At 43.3% G+C, this 25,005-nt stretch overlaps 1 protein-coding gene across 6 annotated transcripts in view; it reads right to left on the bottom strand.

The window, feature by feature from the left end:
- Positions 1 to 25,005, bottom strand: part of DYNC2H1 (dynein cytoplasmic 2 heavy chain 1) — a 491,577-nt gene that overhangs the window by 247,680 nt on the left and 218,892 nt on the right. For all 6 annotated transcript variants that reach the window (XM_077298509.1, XM_077298507.1, XM_077298508.1 and 3 more), the window contains 5 exons: positions 24,526 to 24,689; positions 21,380 to 21,499; positions 19,904 to 20,038; positions 18,823 to 18,966; positions 10,384 to 10,473 (listed from right to left, as the gene is read on the bottom strand). In XM_077298509.1, the coding sequence (XP_077154624.1) occupies positions 10,384 to 10,473; positions 18,823 to 18,966; positions 19,904 to 20,038; positions 21,380 to 21,499; positions 24,526 to 24,689 (653 nt within the window). The remainder of the gene's footprint in view (positions 1 to 10,383; positions 10,474 to 18,822; positions 18,967 to 19,903; positions 20,039 to 21,379; positions 21,500 to 24,525; positions 24,690 to 25,005) is intronic.

Raw genomic sequence — 25,005 nt, 5'->3', positions numbered from 1 at the left:
GCACTACAAGTCATCGAACATGCTAAAGCACTTCCAAAAAGCTACTTATTCCAGTCTCCAATCCTCTACTAAATGAACATCCAGGAAACAAGCAATCATCTGTATGTTTTGGCCATATTCTCTGGGACACAGGAGACGCCGTTTTCGGAGTTAATTACTATAATCACACAGGAGACCTCGGTAAAATGTAAAGCAGCTTTGCCTCTAATTCAGGTCATGGTGCTAAATAATGAAAAATGCAGCTTATTACTTGGGATGCGAGGAAGTTTTCCTGCTCCGATTCACTGGGGAAACTTCTCGACTGCGTTATTAGCCATGGCTTCATGGCTGCTCGTTCTACACAAGATATGTGCCAGGACTGCGTACAGCCGGGAGGCATATGCCAGCGCAGGCCCAACACAATCATTTATTATTCTTCTCCACTGTATGAAGACCAGACGGAGACTGTATCAATCTCTCACAGGCAAGAGATGGAGTCACCTCCCTCAGCTGTAATTGTTCAGTACGGCCGAGACGGCTTCTCCATTAGTAAATCACTGCAAGCTGCCGTGGGCACAACGCAATAATGTGCAGAACATCTAAACGATATTGCGTCTGTAGTCAAACAAAAGTTGTGAGGCTGCACAATTCTTTAATGCTGCTTGGTATAGACGTTTTCCCTTTATAATAAAGGTATATCTTTCAGCTGCCAAGTTGGCCTCCATTACTTCTACCAGACATGCTACACCAGTGTTCCCCAACTCCGGTCCTCAAGAGCCACCAACAGGTCATGTTTTGAGGATAGCCTTAAGGTACCGTCACATTAAGCGACGCTGCAGCGATAGCGACAACGATGCCGATCGCTGCAGCGTCGCTGTTTGATCGCTGGAGAGCTGTCATACAGACCGCTCTCCAGCGACCAACGATGCCGAGGTCCCCGGGTAACCAGGGTAAACATCGAGTTGCTAAGCGCAGGGCCGCGCTTAGTAACCCGATGTTTACCCTGGTTACCAGCGTAAAAGTAAAAAAAAAAAACAGTACATACTCACCTGCGCGTCCCCCAGCGTCTGATGCTTGACACTGACTGAGCTCCGGCCCTAACAGCACAGCGGTGACGTCACCGCTGTGCTTTCACTTTCACTTTAGGGCCGGCGCTCAGTCAGTGTCAGGAAGCAGACGCTGGGGGGACGCGCAGGTGAGCATGTACTGTTTGTTTTTTTTACTTTTACGCTGGTAACCAGGGTAAACATCGGGTTACTAAGCACGGCCCTGCGCTTGGTAACCCGATGTTTACCCTGGTTACCAGTGTAAAACATCGCTGGTATCGTTGCTTTTGCTGTCAAACACAACGATACACGGCGATCGGACGACCAAATAAAGTTCTGGACTTTATTCAGCGACCAGCGACATCACAGCAGGATCCTGATCGCTGCTGCGTGTCAAACTAAACGATATCGCTAGCGAGGACGCTGCAACGTCACGGATCGCTAGCGATATCGTTTAGTGTGACGGTACCTTTAGTATTGCACAGGTTATTGAATGCTTGCCTGTCCATGCAATTATCACCTGTGCAATACTAAGGAAATCCTGAAAACATGACTGGTTGGTGGCTCTTGAGGACCGGAGTTGGGGAACACTGTGCTACACAATAGTTGCTATAGAAGCAGACCATGGAACTGCTATATACCCCCTGGAGTGAGGGGTCCAGACTGTATTGCCATCATCCCCTTTTTGCTAATGGGTGGAGAGGAGCCATACAGGACCCTAGAGTGTTATTAGCAAACATCTCTTAGTATAATGAACGGCTATCAGAACGTTAAACAAAGAACCTCATGGTCAGTTTTGTACATTTTGTAAATTTTTGCAAAGCCGCAATAGATCAAAGTTTTGGATGGGTAGTTCATGTCTTTTTCTACAACTATGATAGATCATCAGATAGTGTGTCCATGACAGATACAGTGATCCCACCACAGTTCTCCATACAGTGTGCTCACCACAGATCTTCAGACAGTGAGCTCACCACAGATCTCCAGACAGTGAGCTCACCACAGATCTCCAGACAGTGTGCCCACCACAGATCTCCAGTGTGCCCACCACAGATCTCCATACAGTGTGCTCACCACAGATCTTCAGACAGTGAGCTCACCACAGATCTTCAGACAGTGAGCTCACCACAGATCTCCAGACAGTGAGCTCACCACAGATCTCCAGACAGTGTGCCCACCACAGATCTCCAGTGTGCCCACCACAGATCTCCATACAGTGTGCTCACCACAGATCTTCAGACAGTGAGACCACCACAGATCTCCATACAGTGAGACCACCACAGATCTCCATACAGTGAGACCACCACAGATCTCCATACAGTGAGACCACCACAGGTCTCCAGACACTGTGCCCACCACAGATCTCCAGATAGTGAGACCAGCACATATCTCCAGTGTGCTCACCACAGATCTTCAGACAGTGAGCTCACCACAGATCTCCAGACAGTGTGCCCACCACAGATCTCCAGTGTGCCCACCACAGATCTCCATACAGTGTGCTCACCACAGATCTTCAGACAGTGAGCTCACCACAGATCTCCAGACAGTGTGCCCACCACAGATCTCCAGTGTGCCCACCACAGATCTCCAGAGAGCTCACCATAGTCCCCACAGCAACCGGTCTCAGATATGTACTGTTTTGATGCCCCAGAGGCGGTCCGGAGGATGCTGTTTGCTTTTTCACAGTTTTTGGACATTAAAGACATTTTGCTCTGAACTTTACTGGGTCATTGCCTCATTACCGCACGTTGTGAACACCGCCGCACTACAACACACACACAGTCATGTACAAAAGTGTTCATACCCTTGAAATTGTTCCAGAAAATGAAGTATTTCTTCCAGAAAATTATTGCAATTACACATTTTGTAAAAGGGAATCTCTCACCACATTTGACCTATCTAAACTATTAATATGGGCACACAGGTTATAGAATCCTGAAAACAATGCTCCCTGCGTGTCTAATATCAGACACCTTGCTGAGAAATCATCTTTTATCACTTTATATAAATGATCTCTTCCAGGCTTTGTGATGGATGGTGCCTGGAGATAAAACAAACTTTGGGGGCAGAGTTATCTCCAGGCACCATCCTCCCCAGAGCCTGGAAGAGGTCACTTATATAAAGTGATAAAAGATGATTTCTCAGAAACAAGGCTTCTGATATTACACATTAATAGTTTACATAGGTCAAATGTGGTGACAGATTCCCTTTAAACATCACAAAAAAAGAGAAAATAAGGTAAATTGGACATTTCACACAAAACCCCAAAATTGGGAGGACAAAATTGTTGGAACCCTCAACGTAATATCTGGTTGCACACCCTGTGGAATAAATAACTGTAATCAGTCACTTCCTATAACCATCAACAAGCTTCTTACTGTCACGGGGTTAACGGGACAGTGTGGAGCCAGAAGACCGCAGCGTCGGATTTCTCCTACCCCGGCGCTGAGAAGAAGCATTTCTCCCTCATTTTAAATGTGTTTATTTCTTCTGGCAGAACAGGGATTACTTGGTCATGTTGGAGATTCCTGTGCTCACAGCAGAGCTCGGTTATCCACTCCTTTTCCCTTTATAATCTGGGCTCTGTTACTAATCCTTGTCAGAGCTAGCATTTGCTGCATGGCTATCAGTGGAAGAGGAGCACATATGAGAAGGAGACTTGAAGGAGTTCTTATTAGTGACTGTTGCTTGCTTTGAATGCGTGGTAATTCCTTATCCTTCTCTGTTTTTGTTTATTCCCCCTACATTCACAACCCGATGCATTCCTCTGTTACATGTGAGTGAGTATTTTGTATGCCTGGAGTTTTCTGTTAACCCTAGTCCGTGTTGCCTTGTTTGCTGGGTAGGTGAACTGCAGTGCACAGTAGCACCCCCCCCCCCCTTCTTCTCTGGGTGGGAGAAGAGAACAGATGGAGGGCTAAGTTAGGAGATAAGGCAAGGGTGGAGGCCCCGGCATCTTCACCATCTGAAGTATTCGGGGAGCAGGGCAAGCTAGGGTGCCCCCCTAGTGTTAGGGACAGAGAAGGAGCCCCTGTTCCCAGGTCACCCGACAACTGTGTCGTGACATTTACACCTCTCAACTGGAATTTTGGATGACTCTTCTTTTGCAAATTGCTCCAAGTCTCCTGACAGCAATTTTCCAATCTCTCTACAGGTGTTAAATGGGATTTAGATCCAGACTCATTGCTGCCACTTCAGACTCTCTAACACTTTGTTTCCATTCATTTATGAGTGCTTCTTGAAGTATGTTTGGGGTCATTATTCTGCTGAAAGACCCATGGCCTCGGATGCAAACGCAGCTTTTTGACACTTGGCACTACACTGCGACCACAAATCCTTTGGTAATCTTTGGATTTCATGATGCCTTGCACACAGTCAAGGCACTCCGAGACAGAGGCAGCAAAACTGCTCCAAAACATCTGTGAACCTCCACCATATTTTGCTGTAGGTTCTGTGTTCTTTTCTTTGTAGGCCTCAGTCTGTTTTCAGTAAACGATAAAATGATGTGCTTTACCAAAAAAACTTTATCTTGGTCTCATCTGTCCACAAGATGCTTTCCTAGAAGGATTTTGGCTTAATGGCATACATTTTGCAAACTACAGTCTAGCGGTTTTAAGTCTCAGTCAACAGTGGAGTCCTCCTGGGTCTGCTGCCATTTCATTCAATTAACTCTGACACATCCTAAGCCTGCAGGACAGTTTGAATTTCTTTGAAACTTGATTGGGCTACTTATTCACCATCCCAACTTTCCTGCATTGCAACATTTCATTTTTTTTCTCTGCCGTCCACAGAGATGAGCTACAGAGCCATGGGTTGTAAACGTTTTGATTATTTTGTGCACCGTGGACAAAGGAACACCAAGATCTCTAGAGATGGACTTGAAACATTGAGATTGTTGATATTGTTGAACAACTTTGGTTCTCAAGTCTTCAGACAGATCTCTTCTCCTCTTTCTGTCCTCCATGCTTGGTGTGGCACACACAGCGCAAAGATTGAGTCAAATTCTTCCCTTTTTATCTGGTTTCAGGTATGATTTTCACATTGCCCATTCCTGTTACTTGCCACAGGTGGGTTTGAAACCAAGTTGCTGCAATAATTTTCTGGGAGAAATACTTAATTTTCTGGAACATTTTCAAGGATGCCAACACGTTCGACCATGACTGTATAACACACCTGTACTGCACCGAGCCTTGAATATGAAGCAATATCAATAAGGCGTATTAGACAAATAAAAATAACGCAGCTCTGGCTACGGCACATTAGTAATCTGGAGGTAAGAATGTATCACGCATTAAATGTTAACTATCCCATTTACAAGTCTGGGAAATCAATGACAGTATGATAGATTGGACTGGAAATGGCAGATACAATGTAAGAATGCGCTGGGAGGCTTCTGCATTCTGCCCCTTTTACAGGGGTCTCTAAACATTTCCTGAAGCTTTGGGGTGTGGAGACTTGTGCAACCATTTTCTATTGTTGCAAAGCATCTAAATTAAACATTAAAACAACTTTTCAAATAAACTGATTGAAAACATGCCACAGTTTTGTGCATAAGCTGTTGACAGTGTAACCTGCAGTCACATATTACTCCAGTCTATTCCCTGTAGGCAAAGGGGCTCTAGGTAGTAAATTAAGACATGACTGCAGGATCAGACTACATAAGGTACCGTATGTAGTCTGTAACTATGGAGACACACAGGATATACAATATACAAAACAAGGGGCTGTCCAACTTTTTTGTTAAAACAAATATAGGTGTTTTGGGTTAAAAATGATTTTGGTAATTTGATTTCATTAACAATTTTACAATGTTTGGCTTTAAAAGGCTCTTTGCTTTCACGCATATTCAACTTTGATGTGGTCTGTGTCCATCTGTCCCACAAAGAACTCCAGTTCTGCTACATTCATCTGGTTTGTTAAATGGTGGCATGATGCGACCGCTCAGCAAGCCAGACGGAACACACTGAGACAGGAGCGTGAGAACACTTCTGTAGTGTGTAGTGCTGACATGAGAAAGGTCACCGGAGTTCACCGCTGATGAACCCCGGTCATCTCACTGATAGCACCGCCCGCTGCTTGAGAACTTTCTGTGTGATAACCCCTGATGATGAAGCTTGATGCGAAACGTGCGTCAAGCGGTACTGGATAACATATTACCACGGTGGGTCTGGATGCTTGGGTTTGGTATATTGTCTACTGCCATCTGGAAGATCAAGATAGTGACTTACTGGCATATTGCCATCTTTCAGCACTAAGCACCTTATACTTTAAATAGGAGGTGTCAGTCTATGGCATCCGCTCTGAGGAGATACTATTAGACTCTTATCTTGTCAGAGGTATTATATCCATTTATTGACATGCACATTTAATATTGCATAGCACTGTACCACTTTACTTTTACTATTCTCAGTTTATTTGGTGGGCTCCACATATCCCTGCCTATTAGCATAGGACAGCTTGTCAACAAGATACCCTTGGCAGCCGTATTGTTCCCACCACCATGGATGATGTTTTGTATTAATTTGCACCGATTCCGCTATCCCGCCTGTGCCGTTATGATTACCATCAAGGTAACAAACCATTATGTGGCACATGAATACCTGGTCTATAGGGATCATTGCATTCTATAAATTATTTAAGGTATAAGCCTTTATTTTCTGGCTAATTAATCAGGATTACGTATATAATGATTAGGACATGATTTAGACTTTTCAGTCAGACTGCATATATGAAATGTTATTGTTCATCCAGTGTACTGTTTTTCCATGATGTAATATCCTCGTATATGTGTTTTACATTTTTGATAGTATTTTCCTGTGCAAAATAAATAAAGATTTTCATTTTTGTATTTGAGCTACTTGGGGGTCACATGTATTGTCTATGGGGCTGCTCACATGTCTGTGTATTTTTGCAGACTGAGTGGTCGGCACCAAATGACGGAGCCATGAGAGATTTCGGCCAAGTCTGGGATCACACTCACTAATGCAAGTGTCATGGATTTAGACTGGTTGGTATATTACGGTTCACTACTACTGCCCTCTACTCTGGGTGACTGAGGGAGAATTCAGGAGCTAGAGCAAGGTATGTGGCACTGGAGTCTTCACCATTAGAATTAATCCAAAGAACAGCATTTGCTAGGGTGCCCCTAGCATTAAGGACAGGGAAAGAGGCCCTGGTCTTGAGACATCTGACAACAGAATCGTGACAGCAAGTCTGTGAAATAATTGGACAGCCGTCCGATGCCATCCTAATGCTGTCCATTTTTCACAAACTATTTGATATGAGCAGGTTGAGAAACCTTCTTCGGGTTTTTTGTTTTTAATAATCAATCAGTGAAAAACTGATGAAACTGATGGTAAAAACCAAACTCTGATGACATTCTGATCAAAAACTTGGAGTATTAAAATAACCACTGATGTCTGAACAAGGCCTTGGGCTCCGAAGAAGGTACAACGTGATGCTGTATATAATCTGGTGCAACATTATAGTGATTTCTAGTAAAATATTTATGCTCCTTGCATTTTTTGGCTGATTTTTAATTTCTATTTTTTTTTTTTTACCTTTAGCATCACTTTAAATAAGTCACCTTGGGCTTAAAATAAAAATCTACTCCCCTCCGCGAGATCTGCATTAATCAGAACCATTCTGGGCGGCAAATAAATAAATGATTTGCTAAAGTGTACAACTAATGAAAATTAAAATGCTCCCATTTCGCTCCTATTAAGCTTTGACATCTGCTTTATCATCTAATTACACATGCAAAAGAAACATAATTCTCAATTAATTCTAAATATAAGGGTAGACCCCTGTGAATGCCAAGCGTGGCTCATCTAGCCGTGCCTGCGAGCCGCTGCCCTTGTGCGGGAAGGACGTGCTACGCTTGGCTTTTTTTTTTGTCCTTTCTTTATTTTTAGCGTTATATATAGTGCTAGAGAAAACTATAAAAAGGAGTGGGGGAAGAAAAAAAGCAACAACTTGGCACCGCTGGGAAATGAACACCTCCCGAGTGCGCTTTTAAGTCTGGATAACCGGCGAGAATTGACAAGAAATGGCTCTTATCCTTGTGTCCAGCGTGCCGTGTCGGGAAAGAAAAATAATAATAAAAAATAAAAAAAACTGAACAGACGCTGTAAAATAATATAGAGAAAAAAAAAGGACAAAAAAATGTATTTACGCTGGAGGAAGCGGTGGAGAGAGCGGGAAACTCTGCGGAGCCCAGTAATAGAGTCACAAGCGCTTACTTGTGATGTCTGCTCCTCATTCTGCGGCCAGATATATAATCTGCCAGCGCTGCCGGGTCAAAAGGTGCAGTTTAACTTTCTGAGTCACTAAACACAGATAATCCCGAGGTTTTATTTTCCTTCATGGCTTAAAGATAGCATTTAAAGAAAAAGAAAAGGCTTTTTTTGTTGCTTTTTTTAGTTCTTCCATATAAGCCAAGAAAGGAACAAATCACCAGGATGGAAGTTCTCCATTGTATTGGAAAGTCTTTTTGGTGATTTTTCAGAGCAGGAACTGAGCAGAACCTCCACGTTTTGAGGAGGATTTGAAGAGTTTCCGCTCGTTTTCAGCTCCAAATCCTCCTTGAAAAAATCAGTGTGATTTATTATTTTTTTTTCCAGAACTGAAACTCTCCAACTTCTCAATCAAAACTTCTGGTGTTTGAACGCCTTGTGTTATTTGAGTAGTTTCTCTTCCAAAAACTCAGGGAAAAAACAAACAAACCCAACAACCGCATGTTAACACTCACAGTGTTTTGCAGATGGATTCAGCCATGGAAACTACCTGAAAAATCTATCAGAGAATGCCAAATAAAATGGAAAATTCGACTTGCTATGGCTTTAGAATAAAACAATTCAGGGGAAAAACTTCAGAAAAAGAAAGAAAAAAACTCATCTAAAGACATCTGTACAGGGCATCTTCTTTAGGAGGACTGTGCCCACAATCCGCCTGAAATATCCTTGTGTGAGTGCCCCATAAAATGACCATAGCGCACAGCAATGTCACAATGACACGCACACGTCCTTTAACCCCTTCAGGGTTCGCAAACGGAGAAGTGGTTTAAGGAAGTGACCTGCTCGACCCCTGGGCGGCTCCCACTCGGTAGGATCCAGCAAAGCGACGTCGGCGGAACGGCAAAGACTATCTCCGGAAAACAACCACCACCTGGCATCGAAAGGACGGCGTGTGTACATAGCCTGAAACTCCCCCAAAAAGGAGCACCCCTTACAGAGTTAAATAGGCTGAAAAAAGGCCTAAATCCATCAAGATCAACCTTTCTTTACCAATGGTTTCCACTTGAAAAACTCTTCTTTTCAAAGCCTTAGAGAGGTATTCACATCTCCAAAATCCTATCTCAATATGTAGAAGGTCTAATATTATCAAACACCTCCAATTAGAAATGTAGTATAGTTCTTCTGATTAGCGATGTTGCTTACCCCATGTGCCGGGCATTGCAGAAGCTTAGGGATCCATGGTTACGACCACTAACACCTATCTAACTATCAGTCACTGTATGAGTGGATACCTAAGCTACTGCAATGTTCTGTGCATTGGATAAGCGATATAATGAATCAGAAGAACTATACTACATTTCTATTTGGAGGTATTTGGTAATATTATATTATTATTACATCTACTACATATTGGGATATGATCTTGTAGATGGGAATACCCCTTTAAAGTGCAACTCTCCTATACAATTGATATATTTATGTACACACATTATGGCTTTAGCTTTAATGTGTATGTACAGGAGACATTTTGGGGTATTTTTTCTACTGTATATAGAAATGTCCTGACTTCAACCAGTACCAAAGACCAGCATAGAGAAGTACCGGGCTGGTATATATCTACATGCCGAGTCTTTCTGTTCTTAGGACTGTACTTTGGGTCCGAGTGATGTACATTACATAGAGAGCAGGAAGCGGAGAAGACTGACGTAAAGGATTATTGGAAAAGATTCAGTATAACTTGTATATCATTCATTGAAATCCCTGGTGTATGTGTACATGAGTCCAGTGGGCGGTCCTATCAGTGACTGACAGTCTTCCCTCTATGACGGTGCATTCCGAGAGCTGTCAATCACTAGTAGGACCGCCCACTGGACTGATATAACAACACCAGTGATTTAAATGAAAAAAAACACAAGTTATAGTGAATCTTTTCCAACAATCCTATATGTGCTCAGCTTCCGTGCTGTGCACAGATCAGACTGCATGTATAACACGACAGGGTCCCATTAATTACATAGGGGCCTTGAACTCATTTGTGCTCGGTACAGAATAGATGGTGATTAAGGGGATATTGTAACTGTGAGGTCAAACTGCACTTCTGCAAATATCCCGACCAGGCTTACCTTAAATAACGAGCGGCACACGTACTCGTAGACCGTGTGCTTCAAAGCATCTATCAGAGCCCGGATCCTTAATTCAGTACCTCCAGAGACCTAACGAAGGGAAAAATCAGCATTAGAAACAACGAAGAACATTTATCCTACTTGTCCTAGAAAGGTGTAATATGTGGTCACATATGTGGGTGCATCCGTGGACAGACGGTGGATGATGGATGGATGGATGATATAATAACAATGTAATTAAACATAATATAAAGAAAAAAAAAAAATCACCCAAAAAATAATCACACATTTCTTCATGCTGATCCGAAGCCATTTATGAATGATGACATTTGCATATTTCATTTCACACTTCTATGTGACGTTAAGTCATCAGAACAATCAGTCGTTATAAATGGGTTTATCCCAGGCACATTTTCCCCCTGACGGCCTTCCAAGGTGATGCTGACGTGTACAAATGTCGGAAACAAGAAATTGGAGGAATCAGAGGGAGTTTTGATCCAATGTCTGTCCTAATTCTTTTATAAGTCATTTTGTTAATAACATGAACATTTCAGCTCATTTTCCTGGCTCTTTGTGCAGCATATGATGGTATGATGGTGTTCTCAGGACGTAATGTAGGAATATATAATGCAGGAATATGCAGCAGCACATGTATAACCAGGAGCCAGGGCTCAGGGCTAGTGATGAGCGAACGTGCTGGGATAAGGTGTTATCTGAGCATGCTCGGGTGCTAACCGAGTGACTATGGCGTGATAGATAAAGATGTTCGAGTCCCCGCCCCTGCATGTCTCACGACTGTTTGACAGCCACAACACATGCAAGGACTGCCTGTTTTTTAGGCATTCCCTGCGTTTGTTAGGGCTAGCAATCAGCCGCGAGACATGCACGCGCGGGAACTCGAACATATTATTAGAGCAAGCCAAAGTCACTCGGAGTCTGATTTCACAAACTCCTGCAATAATTAGAAGAACTTCACCATCATATTAAACAGTGCAGGTTTCTGCTAGCAGTGCAGGAGTTAATCTGTTCAGTTGAGAGCTTCTGAAGCTTTCTTGCTTTGATGGTCTTAGCTGTTCAGTGTTGGCCACTCCCCTCAGCTATATATATATATATATATATATATATATATATATATATATATATATATATATAGATATATAGATATATATATATATATATAGATATATAGATATATATATATATATATAGATATATATATCTAGATATATATATCTATATATATATATATATATATATATATATATATAGCCTCTTTTAAAACAGGGATTACCAGTGTTCCTTTCATACCGCCTGGTACTGGAGTTGGAGGTGTCAGTTGTTTGAGGAGGCGTTTGGACTGTTTTTCAGAAGACTGTTGCTTGGTGATTTGATTGTGTGCCTATTCTCATCCTCTCCTATTTGGTTTTTCCTTCCTTTACTTCCCGGTGTTCCACTCTGTTGTTTTTGAGTGCTTATTTGTATGATTGGTATTTTCATTTATCCCTGTACATCTTCCCTTGTTAGTCTGGTTTGTGTATTCTTATACACTACAACTCTTCAGTTCCCTAGGTGGGGAAGGGGACAAATAAGGGCCAATTTAGGAGTTCAGCAAAGCATGTGACACTGGTGTTTTCACCATCAGAAGTAATTCAGAGAGCAGGGATAGCTAGGGCGCAGTTAACTTTAGGGATAGGGACAGAGCCCCTTTCCCCGTGTTATCCTGCAACAGAGCCGTGACAAAATGCAGCCAGACTTAATAAATTTGGTAAAAGTTCCAAGCGGTTGGACCTTCACTGATCAGAAAGTAATCATCTATTCTGTGGTAGTAACTCATTTAAGCCTTTCCCAAGTTTCACAAGTAAACTGCCTCGGGGTAACCTTTGATTCTGCACGGTCTTTTTAGTCTTCCATCTAAACTCTTATCATCTGCCATCTCCAATAAAAGCATCTTTTGAAATACACATTTTCCTCAACTTTAAAAAAAAGCCAGTGCACTGCCCTAATCTCACTCTATGTTGCCATACACATCAGTTCTATTACCTGGCCTGTCATGCACTCTACCTCCACATAAATACATATCAACTCCATAACCTGTCCTCTCCCTTTACCTCCCCATATACAGCTCTGGCAAAAATTAAGAGACCACTGCAAAATTTTCAGTTTGTAGAATAAAACAACAATGTACATTTTACTCAAAAATATACCTATAAAGAGAAAAATCAGACAAACTACTGACAACATGTCTCCGAAATTTAAAGCTAACATTTTTGTATTAATTTGCAGCAAATGAGAAATCGACAAAATAATAAAAAAGAAACAGTGCTTTTATATCTCAAATAATGCAAAGAAAACAAGTTCATAATCATTTAGAAACAACAATACTAATGTTTTAACTCAGGAAGAATTCAGAAATCAATATTTTGTGGAATAACCATGATTTTTAACCACAGCTTTCATGCGTCTTGGCATGCTTTCCACAAGTCTTTCACACTGCTTTTGGGTGACCTTATGCCCCGCCTGGCACAAAAATGTAAGCAGTCCTTCTTTGTTTGATGGCTTGTGACTATCCATCCTCCTCTTAATTACATTCCAGAAGTTTTCAATGGGGTTCAGGTCTGGAGATTGGGCAGCCATGACAGGGTCTGGGTGTGGTGGTCCTTCATCCACACCTTGATTGACCTAGCTGTGTGACATGGCGCATTGTCCTGCTGGAAAACCCAGTCCTCAGAGTTGGGGAACATTACCTGAGCAGAAGGAATCAACAATTTCTCCAGGACAACCTTGTATGCGGCTTGATTCATACGTCCTTCGCAAAGATTAACCTGCCCAATTCCAGCCTTGCTGAAGCATCCCCAGCCAGATCATCACCGATCCGCCACCAAATTTCACATTGGGTGCAAGACACTGTGGCTTGTACGCCTCTCCAGGTCTCCGTCTAACCATTAGACGACCAGGTGTTGGACAAAGCTGAAAATTAGACTCATCAGAAAAGATTACCTTACTCCAGTCCTCTATGGTCCAATCCTTATGGTCTTTGGCAAACTTCAGCCTGGCTCTCCTTTGCTTCTCATTGATGAAAGGCTTTTTTCTAGCTTTACATGACTTGAGCCCTGCCTCTAGGAGACTGTTACGAACTGTTCTTGCTGTGAACTTCACCCCAGCTGCCATTCCTTTTGTAGGTCACTTGATGTCATCCTGCGGTTGCTGAGTGACATTTGAATAAGATGACTGTCATCCCGGTTAGTGGAGAGTCACTTACGCCCCTGTCGGTCTATAGCTTTGTTGTCCCCAATATCTGCTGCTTGACCTGTTGACCTTGTTGTAATGGACTGTCATCTTCAAAATGTTAAGGATGGAGGCGACATGACGCTCACTGTGTCCCTCTGCTAGTAAAGACAGAATTGAGCCCTTCTTTTTCTCTCTCAAGACTTTTTTCTTTTCAACTCCTTTGGCATGGTTAAAAGATATATTTTCATTCCTATTACTTTTGGGATAATGCTAGCGCTTGTTTTGCTATCCAGCTTGTCCTATTGCAAGAGGATTGTGAACACCACAACACATTAAGTAGAATGAGTGTCCTCTGGTTGGAATTCAACTGACACTGGAGTGGAATGGCTGTCAGACATGCAGAGATGGTGATTTTTAGGAAACTGTGCAGTGGTCTCTTACGTTTTGCCAGAGCTGTATATCAGGGCTGTAAGATGTCCTCTCCATACATCTCTGCCCTACTCTCCCTCTATCTCATCATACATATCAGGGCTGTAATCTGTCCTCTCCATACATCTCTGCCATACTCTCCCTCTATCTCATCATACATATCAGGGCTATAACCTTTCCTCTCATACATCTCTGCCCTACTCTCCCTCCATCTCATCATACATATCAGGGCTATAACCTTTCCTCTCCATACATCTCTGCCATACTCTCCCTCTATCTCATCATACATATCAGGGCTATAAAAAAAACACTAAAATTGCGCTTAACTTGAGTTGGTACACATGCAGAGGTTAAATGCATGTTCACATTGGCCACAAAACATTAAAACCTACAAGAGAAAAAAAGTAAGCAAAAACCCTGATGTAACTAAGTAAAAAAGCAAAAGTGCATTTACATAACACAGAGTTTTTAGTAATACTGTTTTGTGATTAAAAAAAAAGCACAAAAGCCATTCCACCTCGTAAAGGTAACTCTGATCGGGACAGTCCTACACTGTCTAATATTAAAACCTTACCATGTGTCAATGTTGACCTCAGTGTGAAAAAGGGCAGAAAAAAGGACTGGGCCCAACCAGTGAAACACCAGACTGGGGAAGCCTTACAGTATATATAGTCTCTAACTCAGAAACAGGGAGGCCACACCCCGGCTTGCATAGAATGCAACAATACAGAGAAAAAAAACACAAAAATTGAGCTTAACTTGAGTTGTTACACATGCATGTTCACATTGACCACAAAACATTAAAACCTACAAGAGAAAAAAAGGCCAGATCGTCAGCGCGGAGATCCGTGGTTGGGGCCTGCACTCTTGGGTTGAGTAGGGACTGGAAAGTGTCATAGAGACGGTTAGGATTATTGGACAGCGAGGTGATGAGGGTGGTGAAATAGGTTTGTTTGGAGAGGTGAAGGGCAGAGTTGTATGTTTTTAGCATGAACTTATAATGGATGAAATCTTCGGGTAGATTAGATTTTCTCCACAGACGTTCGGCGCACCTGGAGCACCGCTGCAGGAAACGTGTTTGCAGCGTGTGCCACGGTTGTCGCCGTCTGTGCCGAGTTGTTCTATGTATAGGAGGTGCAGCTTCATCCAGGGCACTCTGCAGGGTTTCATTGTAATGCTTCAGAGCAGAATCAGGACATGAGATGGAGAAGATTGGGGCCAATGAGGACTGCAAGTTCTTCATAAGTTTCTGGGTGTTAATGGCCTGTATGTTTCTATAAGTGTGGAAAGTGGGGGTGACCTGAACGGGATGGCAGTTCTTGATAGAGAATGAAAGAAGGTTGTGGTCAGAGAGCGGGAGAGGGGAGTTTGTGAAATCATCCACTGAGCAAAGCCGGGAGAAGACCAAGTCGAGGGAGTTTCCATCTTTTCGAGTTGGAGAGTTAGTATGCTTGCGAGAGGCCGAAAGAGGAGGTTAGAGATAAAAGGTGAGAAGCAGACGGGGAGAGGGGAGAAGCAATGGGGATGTTGAAATCACCCATGATAAGGGTGGGGGTGTCACAGGAGAGAAAGTGTGGAAGCCAGGTGGCAAAATGATCCAGGAACTGATGAGAGGGGCCGGGAGGACGATACACCACCGCCACTCGCATGGAGAAGGGGACGTAGAGTCTGACAGCATGGACCTCAAAGGAAGGGAATACAAGTGAGGGTACTTGGGGGATAACTTGGAAGGTACATTTGGGTGAAAGGAGCAGACCAACGCCTCCACCTGCACTGTTGTCCGATCTTGAGGTATGAGAAAAGTGTAGTCCACCATATGTAAGAGCAGCAGCAGCGGTGGTGTCTGACTGCTGGATCCAGGTTTCAGTAAGAGCCAGGAGGTTAAGAGAATTAGAAAAGAAGAAGTCATGGATGAAGGAGAGTTTATTACACACAGAGCGAGAATTCCAAAGGGCACAATTCAGAGAGACAGAAGGCATGCATGGAATATTAATAAGGTTAGAGGGGTTTCTGGGTGTAGCAGTTGGGAGGTTTGACTGGCTATAACATGGGGGGCCGGGGTTGGGAGAGATGTCTCCAGCGACTAGGAGAAGGAGGATAGAAAGAGTGAGCAGATGGTTAAGTGATTTGTGAGAGCGTCTCTTGTGTTGGATGGTGGGACTGAATGGATCTACGCTGTTAAGCAAAGTGAACAGAGCATGAGTGCTATACATAGGAGAGGAGAGGACAGAGGGGCCGATATGGATGGAGTGTAAAGAGTTTATGCAAGGGCGGTGAATGTGAGTGAATGCAGCAGCCAGGATATAGATTATACAGATACATATGGTGAGTATTTGTTCTGTGCCAAATGAACAGGGAGTAGATTTAGATTGTCTTACCTGTCTCCTGCCCTGTCTATCTGCCAAGTTATAATTGCGAGTACTTAGAAAAAGTACTTTGAATAAATGTACACGAATAATAGTGCACGAATGCACTCCTGCACGAATGCATCCCCAAGCTATGTCTACATTTATAGAAGGCTAGCTCTTAGATCTCACTTTTTTTGTTTTTGTTTTTTTTTTTGTTTTTTTGGTTTTCCCTCTCGTTAGCAATCAATCTGAGGGTACCTTTACACAGTGCAATTTTGATCGCTACGACGGCACGATTTGTGACGTTCCAGCGATGCATTTACGATATCGTTGTGTCTGACACGCTACTGCGATCCGGATCCCCGCTGAGAATCGTACGTCGTAGCAGATCGTTTGAAACTTTCTTTCGTTGTCTAGTGTCCCGCTGTGGCGGCATGATTGCATCGTGTGACACAGGTTGTATACGATGTGCGCACAGTAACCAACGGCTTCTACATCGCAAATACGTCATGAAATTATCGCTCCAGCGCAGTGTATTGCAACGTGTGACTGCAGTCTACGACGCTGGAGCGATAATCATACGACGCTGCAACGTCACGAATCGTGCCGTCGTAGCGATCAAAATTGCACTGTGTAAAGGTACCCTAACTCAGATGAGACAGCAGGACACAATAAATGTAGTGATCAGATAAACAAATGTCCAGGTCTACAAGGATCATAAACCGCTTTGAAACAGTTATGTGATCTCTCTGCATAAGGACAAGCAGAAGTGAGTTAAATATCTCTAAACAAAAACAATTGCATGCTAAGATGGCTAACATATATAGATATATGCAGGATTCAATGCCGAAGATAGAATGACTCAGATACCATTCAGACTGCTTGCTGTCAGGGACTGGAGCAATAGACATGCAGGATATTTCAGGCTATAACCTGTCCTCTCTGCCCTAGTCTCCCTCTATCTCATCATACATATCAGGTCTATAACCTGTCCTCTCCATACATCTCATCATACATATCAGGTCTATAACCTGTCCTCTCCATACATCTCATCATACATATCAGGTCTATAACCTGTCCTCTCCATACATCTCATCATACATATCAGGGCTATAACCTGTCCTCTCCATACATCTCTGCCATAGTCTCCCTCTACATCTCCATATATATTAGCTTTATGTATTCTATTGACACACTATGACATCACTAGAGCAAGCTTTACAGAATAGCGGGGGCAGGGAAAGCGTCATACACCGAGAGTTTGGGAATTAAAGGGGTATTCCCATCTCCAAGATCCTATCACAATATGTAGTAGGCATAGTAATAATATTAATAGCAAATACCTCCGATTAGACTGGTTTCACATTTGCAGTTGTGTCCGCAGCGTTTCGGATGCATACATCCACATGCGTCTTTTACATTGTAGACGCAGGAGCATGCGTTCACCAGCGTTTGCTTACGCATGTGTATTCTCGCGGTGTGTGGCTGGGCGTGGCTGACGCACCATGTTAGAATATTTGTGGCGGCAAATTTCTGCCACCATACGCATGCGGACGCTTGCGGAATTTGTGGGTCAAAACAACGTATTACAGTCTATGGGAACACAGAGGAACGCAAGGACATGCGTTCGATTGCGTTTGCGCAAGGGTCTATATACAGAAATCCCATGGGCCACGCATATTGGGCGTGGCTTGTGTCAAGGAAATTCTTCTGGAAACAATTTTTCCTATCAAACACATGCACATAAAAAACGCGAACACATGCAAACGTTGCGGTTTTTTATCCGTAATGCGTAAGTTAATGCGGATAAAAACCGCAGCGCTATCATGCGTTTTGCAATGCGTTTGCGGACGAGACGCTGCGGACTCAACCGCAAATGTGAACCTAGCCTTTGAAATGTAGTATAGTTCTTCTGATAACCTATGTTGCTTACCCCATGAACAAGGTAGTAGCTTATAGTAAGTATCCATAGTTATGACCACTAATATAGTGATTAGTTATTAGTGGTCATAACAATAAATATCTAAGCCACTGCAATGTCCTGGAAAGCGACATGGCTTATCAGAAGAACTATACTATATTTCTAATTTGAGGCATTTTCTAATATTATTATGATTACACCTACTATATATTGGGATCAGATCTTGAAGCTGGGAATACCCTTTTAATATTGGTCTAGATCCCTGACCATAAGAGCTATACTTGGAAAGACAGAAAATTCCAGTCCCGTGGAATAAGAATTTATCATGTTTGTCTTATTTTTTAAATATTCTTGAATGCACTCGGTCTTCACATTACACAGATCAGACAGGAACAAACCTCAATTATCCTAATACTCCATACTAGGCATGTGGTGCCAGCCTTGAAATTGGGTTAAACGTTTTTTTGTTTTTTTTTTACACCCTTGAATAGTGAACAGACAACGTGAACGTACCTGTTTGCTAAGCAGAGTTCGCTGAAAGAGTCTGAGGAAAGCGGCCAAACTAAAGCAGTACATGTTATTAATCTTGGATAAGTCGCAGATAATGAAGTACATTCTGCTGGCACTTTCTGCGAGTGGTAGATAGGCATTCCGCTCCTGTGCGCAAGAAAAGACCGAGAAAAAAATAAATATATATACATATATATATATATATATATATATATATATATATACAATTTGTGCATTTACTGCCATCTACTGGAGGACTATGACAATGACAACTGTCCTCCAGGTTTTCCCTATATAAGCTAGGACCACCTTTCTTTAGACTTTATATGCACCCCGCCACCTCTTCTTCAGGGCCCAGCTTCGGTGCTGTCCGGTCCAATGAGCGTCTGTGACCTGTGCACAGCGACTCCTCAGTCCCTGTAATCTCAGTCTCATCTGCCTTGATTAATGTGGAGTACATTACTTAAGTCATAACACAGTTTGTTCAACTCGTGCAAAACATAGAAATGTGTGCTCCAGCTCACCCACATTGGAGTAGCCAGGGATAGAATCACAGTTTTCTCTGCTGCAGATATAGGAATTCTGAGTCTTAAATAACCCCGCCCACACTGCTGATTGGCAGCTTACTGGTGAGGGCGGGGTTACACAGAGCAGTTGACTAGGAGGCACGAGACACCTAGTCCTGCAGTGATAATCTCCTGCAGATAAAACACTAAATGTATTGAAACCGCAGCACATCACCTACAACATAGCAAAAACCTACTGACAGATTCCTTTAAAATGTATATCCACCTTTATACACCTGGGCTACTCTATAGGATGGAAAGTGTAACCACACCACTGTCAATTAATAATGCAAAAAATTAAAGAACTAAAAACATATTTTTGAAACAGGCGAGTAATCGCTGGCAGTTTTGGTTGCATGGCTCAGTTTCACACATGCATCAAACACAAATCGTACACATTCGGGCTATAGTCAAGGATGTCTGCCCTTTACTGCACACATTTAAATTGCAGGAGGCTGGGAAATAATAAAAAAAATGCATGAATATAAAATGTGAAATGATAATAATAAAACAAGGACCTGATCCAGGGAGATCTGCAGCCGGTGAGATTCGCTGAGCGAGTCCTGTATGAGCGCGCTGCTCGCCTTGGTCTGATTCAAGGAGTTAATCAGCTCCTTGTTGTCCAGCAAGTTTCCTTGGGACGTTGCCAGTGTCTGAGAAAGAAGAGCGATTAATGAACGCGGACGTGATTTCTGCGCCAATTTATTGATATTGAATGTATTAGAACAATTTTAATACATTTTTCTTATTCTGACTACAAAGGCCATCTGATAACTGAATCCCTACAGTCGGACCCACAGCGATGAGAACGTGGTGGCACATCAAACCGATAATGTACAGGAAAAATTAAGCAACTTCTCAATACGTGACAAACAAAAATGTATCATTTTGTTTCTACAGCTCCCACAGTCATATGTGTCTCCATGGTAACAGACTACAGACCCTGTGTAGTCTGATTCCGCAGTCATTCTCTCTTCTCTTTGTCGTTTACCATTTACCAACTCACCAAATGAATATTAATATAAAGTGGGGGGATAGAAAGAAATAATGTAAGGGTCAAACTGCATAGGAGCAGCAGAAACAAAAAAAAAGAAAAAGGGCTTTGTTTTTAATTTTTTTTTTTTTTTTTTAAGGGAACCTGGCACCATGTATATGATGCCCTATCTTCACGTCTGAGATCCCAAATCCAGATATGTGTTAGAAGGTTAAGTGCTGAGTTCCAGTATTCATGAGCTGCGCTCTCCTAGCTCACCCGCTGATGAGTGACACTGCGAAAGGAAAATTCTGCCAATCAGTGACCAATGGAAGGGAGGAACCACAGCTCGTGGTTATCAAGGACTCGAGCACTCGGCTGACATAGGTACGAAAACTTCAGCATGGAAAGATTATCTGTACTAGATTTGTGTACGCAGAGTCTTTTTGATGAGTTTTTGAGACTTGGAGAGTTTTTTATTCAGTGTCTTTTCCAAAAACTCCTTGAAAACTCTGCCTGCAACATAGTCAATTACAAGTTTATCCCAGTCTCAGCTAGTTATCACCACAACAATACTGAAAAATGGGCATTAGAGTGGAGTGGTGGCCCTGTATGGGCATCTCAGCTCCACCTATTGTCTATGGGACTGCTGAAGGGCTTCCATCTATTGTCTATGGGACTGCTGGAGATAGCTGAGTACAGGGCTTGGTTATTTGTGACAGTCCGATAGACAATGAATATAGCGGTGCCATGCATGGGTCAGCTTTGTGCCATTCTAATGGGGCATTTCTCCGAATTCACCATGTTATCAACCATCTTGTGAATGGGTAATAACTTGCTACGATTAATATACCGCTTTAAGGTCAATCCAATGCGTTTCCATTAGAAGTTGCTGCCGCTTACGGTGTGTTAGACCCGGGGTGCTGCTTCCCATTATCACACCCACACTTCACTGCATTACATAGCTAAGCACAAAGCGCGTTGGGCCCTTCACGAAGCGCATTTGTACGCCGTGTCCTACCTCCAGGAGCGACTCTTCCAGCTTAGCCAGCTGAATCTTCTTATCTTCCTCTTGTTGCAGTAATTTGGTCTTCTGTTCTTCAAGGTCTGGTTTTTCATGCTGAATCGTTAAAGCCAGGAGCTAAACAGAATTGTATGTGGATGTGTTAGCGCATTTCTGTGCCGCTGACTGACAACAATAAATTAGAAAACTTCCTTGTGCAGCGCGGCAGAAATGACAATGGAGCGGCGTATCCTGAATTATTCTAATATGCAGCGTATAATCATTTGTATTCTTTTCACCAAGGACGCGGCTTATTCCAGGAGACATTATAGATTCTCCTTCGTGTAACTAAATGTTCGGAGCTTTTAAATGAGATCTTTTAGAATACAGACGCTAGACGCGCAGAAGTGTAATTACAACACGGCGGAGCGACGTCCCGGAGTTATAACAATGAGTGCGCGTCTAATCTATATGCATTTCAGTGGGGGGACGGCAGAACAATCTCAGAACATCTGCGGAATGTATCAGAGGGGTCATCACCTCGACCATGACGCTCTTCTATACTCTGTCATCACTGTCTTCTGGGGCATGTCGGCTGGAGAAGGTATACTTATGGCTAGTGTATGCCATCACTTTACGATCGGTGGGACCCCCACTGATCCTGAGAATAGCACCTCGACCATCAGATGTGCGTGGGGTGGCAGATGTGGAATCTGATTTCACAAGAACTGACGATTTCTGCAGCTATGTCACAACCAAGTGAGAAGGACTGAGCTGCAGTATGAGGCACAGCCAGTACAAGATATATGGCGCTGTACCTGGTAAACCATGAAGGGGAACATGGTGGCAGCTGGGGTATTACGACCTCTCAGTCAGATCATCAGTGAGGGGTGCTGAAATTCAGAGCCTAAGGCTAGGTTCACATTGCGTTAGGGCAATCCGTTTAGCGATAGCGCTAGCGGATTGCGCTAACGCAATGTATTTTTGGGGGTCGCGTTAACGTCCCCACTCTCGCAGATCCCCGATCTGCGAGAGCGGGGAACAGACCTCGGGCGCGCCGCGGACGCTGCAAGCAGCGTCAGAGGCACGCTACAAAAGAACGGCACATCGCTAGCGCGAGCCTAAAAAGGCACGCGAAAGTGATGCGCTGCAGGCAAAAAGAACATTGCTGTCAATGGGTGCGCTAACGGACCCGTTGCACGGCGTTAATTGCGACAATTTCGCGGTGCAACGCTGTCCGTTAGCGATCACCCAATAACGAAATGTGAACCTAGCCTAACTAATCTGACATCGATGGCCTAGTCTATGGATAGCTTCCTGTATGGTCTACAATTCCCAGCATCTACTTAATATTGCTATGGACATATGGGGAGTTGTAAGTTCAATAGATACAAATATTTATGGGCCGGACACTACAATTGATTGCTGTACTAAGTTTGGTGATGTATTCATGTACTGATGGTGATTCTGGTGACGTATGCATGTACTGATGGTGGTTCTGGTGACATATTTATGTACTGATGATGGTTCTGGTGAAGAATACAGCACCAGAACCATCATCACTACGTGAATGCACCACCAGAGCCATTAATAGTACACGAATACAGCACAGGAACAACCACTGGAGAAGAAATAAATGACCTTGCATGTCAAATCCCAACATGCCCAAAATATGCCACTGCAGAATAGTAAGATTTGCATATTACTTTTACGTGTATGTTCAGGATTAAACCATCCCCACAAATGTACGCAACTGTAGGTCCAGATTTATGTACAGTACGTAACTGTAGGTCCAGATTGCAAATAAGTAACCGTTGTGGCGTGCAACTCCTGCGCCTGTGCCTTCTGCATCAAGATCTGTCTGCTAGGCTTTAGAAAGTCTAGAGTATGGCATCTGATGAGAGACCATCAGATGAAATATGCTAATGACCTTCGGATCCAGCTCTGCTGAGAGTGTGAACAGAGAGTTAGCGCTCTGCTCCCCTCACGTGAGAGGATCGCAGTACCAGTGCGGAGGAGACGGAGAAAGTAATTTCTCTATCTCCTCCACGGCCTGACTCGGTGTGTCCCGGACTGCACTGGGATAACATGCGAGTGCAGTCCAATATTTCACACGCGTTCATAGACTTGTATGGTGTGAGTGAGCCGAGTCTCGCTGCCAATCAAAGCATGCCGAGATTGTTCTCTCATGACGAATCGGAATGAGAAAATAGTTGCAGATGTGATCTGCCTCATAGTATAACACTAGGCAAAGTGCTGTGCGATGTTTTAGCTCTTTTTGCATATGCTGGGACTTGAGAAAGCTCTAAACCCCTCACATGCTGCTGTCAATAATGTCAGTGACATGTGAGCAGTTGACAGAAGGAGATCACTACCTGTCAGCCCATCGGCACACGTGTCGCACTCTTGGAACGTGACAATAAAAAAGTGGTAAAAAAAAAAAGGTTAGTCAAAAAGGCCAAAAGTTCCCTTTTCAATACTGCCCAGTACATTGCCAATTTCTACTTCCTGCTGCAGCGATGATGTCCCGCTATGGGATATATGACAGGTAAAGGCAATCACCAGCTGCTGCAGATCACTGACGTGGCTGCAATGGTCATAGGCCCGTATCGGGATGTCATCACTGCTGCAGGAGTACAGAGCAGCGATGGAAAAAACGCTTAAAGGGTTATTCCACAAAAAACATGTTATCCCCTATACAAAGGATAGAGTATATCTTACTGACTGCTGGCGATCCCAGCACTGAGACCCTCAGTGATCCTGAGATCGGGGTCCTAAGAGAGCGAGCATTTGTTAGAAAGCAGAGCGCTGTAAGTCGCCTTCTCCTTCAGTGCCATAAAAGAGGATGACGGGGCTGCAGCACCCTGATATTGTGATCAATGGTAGTTTCTGTGGTCTGACTTCTAGCAATCAGCACTGTGGATGGGGGGGGTGACTTGTTATTTTTGGAATAACCCTTTAAGAGCCGGGGTGATGCAAACAGATGCATAAATCTCCTGGGCCCCAGTGAAAATCATCTAATGGGGCAGGAAAATCCAGGGTTGTGTTCATTTGCTGTCCTCGTCCAGTCACAAGGGCGTGTAATATCGGTGTTCAGGATACGGCATTTTACATTAATATTCATCACATAAAGAACAAACGATCTCCTGCAGCAAAAGCCTCACCTGTCCCCGTAATCCAGCACTTGTGGTAGTAAAGTTCACCTCGGTGACAATGGAGGAGGCGTCCGGGGGTATGACCGGACTCGGATTACGTGTGGCCAGAAATAAGCGGAATTCTTCATTATAGTCTATGGTTTTCTCCCCAATCTGGACCACATATCGGGGGCCTGGAAAATAACATTAGATGTTGTTACTTAACACTATGTGAGGGGTCATGGTAAAGCATCATGAAATGCTGGATATTTCCTATACTACCAGGGTCTCCCCCAGATTACCAGACATCTGAGTAAGGTCTATACATTCACCTGGACATTACAGTCTCGTACTTACGTATGTCAATAATTGGTGTCTCCACTAATTCTGAAGTAAACTGCAAGAATGATATAGAGGATGATGCGGAGACCAGGGATAGAACACTTTATAGGATTTATTACACTATTTTCAATTAAAAAGCTTTATAAAGACTGTCAAGACTCAAAGCCT

Source organism: Ranitomeya variabilis, chromosome 3 (genome assembly GCF_051348905.1).
Source record: "Ranitomeya variabilis isolate aRanVar5 chromosome 3, aRanVar5.hap1, whole genome shotgun sequence".
Taxonomy (NCBI): Eukaryota; Metazoa; Chordata; class Amphibia; order Anura; family Dendrobatidae; genus Ranitomeya; species Ranitomeya variabilis.
The sequence above is the reverse complement of the archived record's forward strand: the minus strand, read 5'-3'. Positions and strand labels throughout refer to the sequence as shown.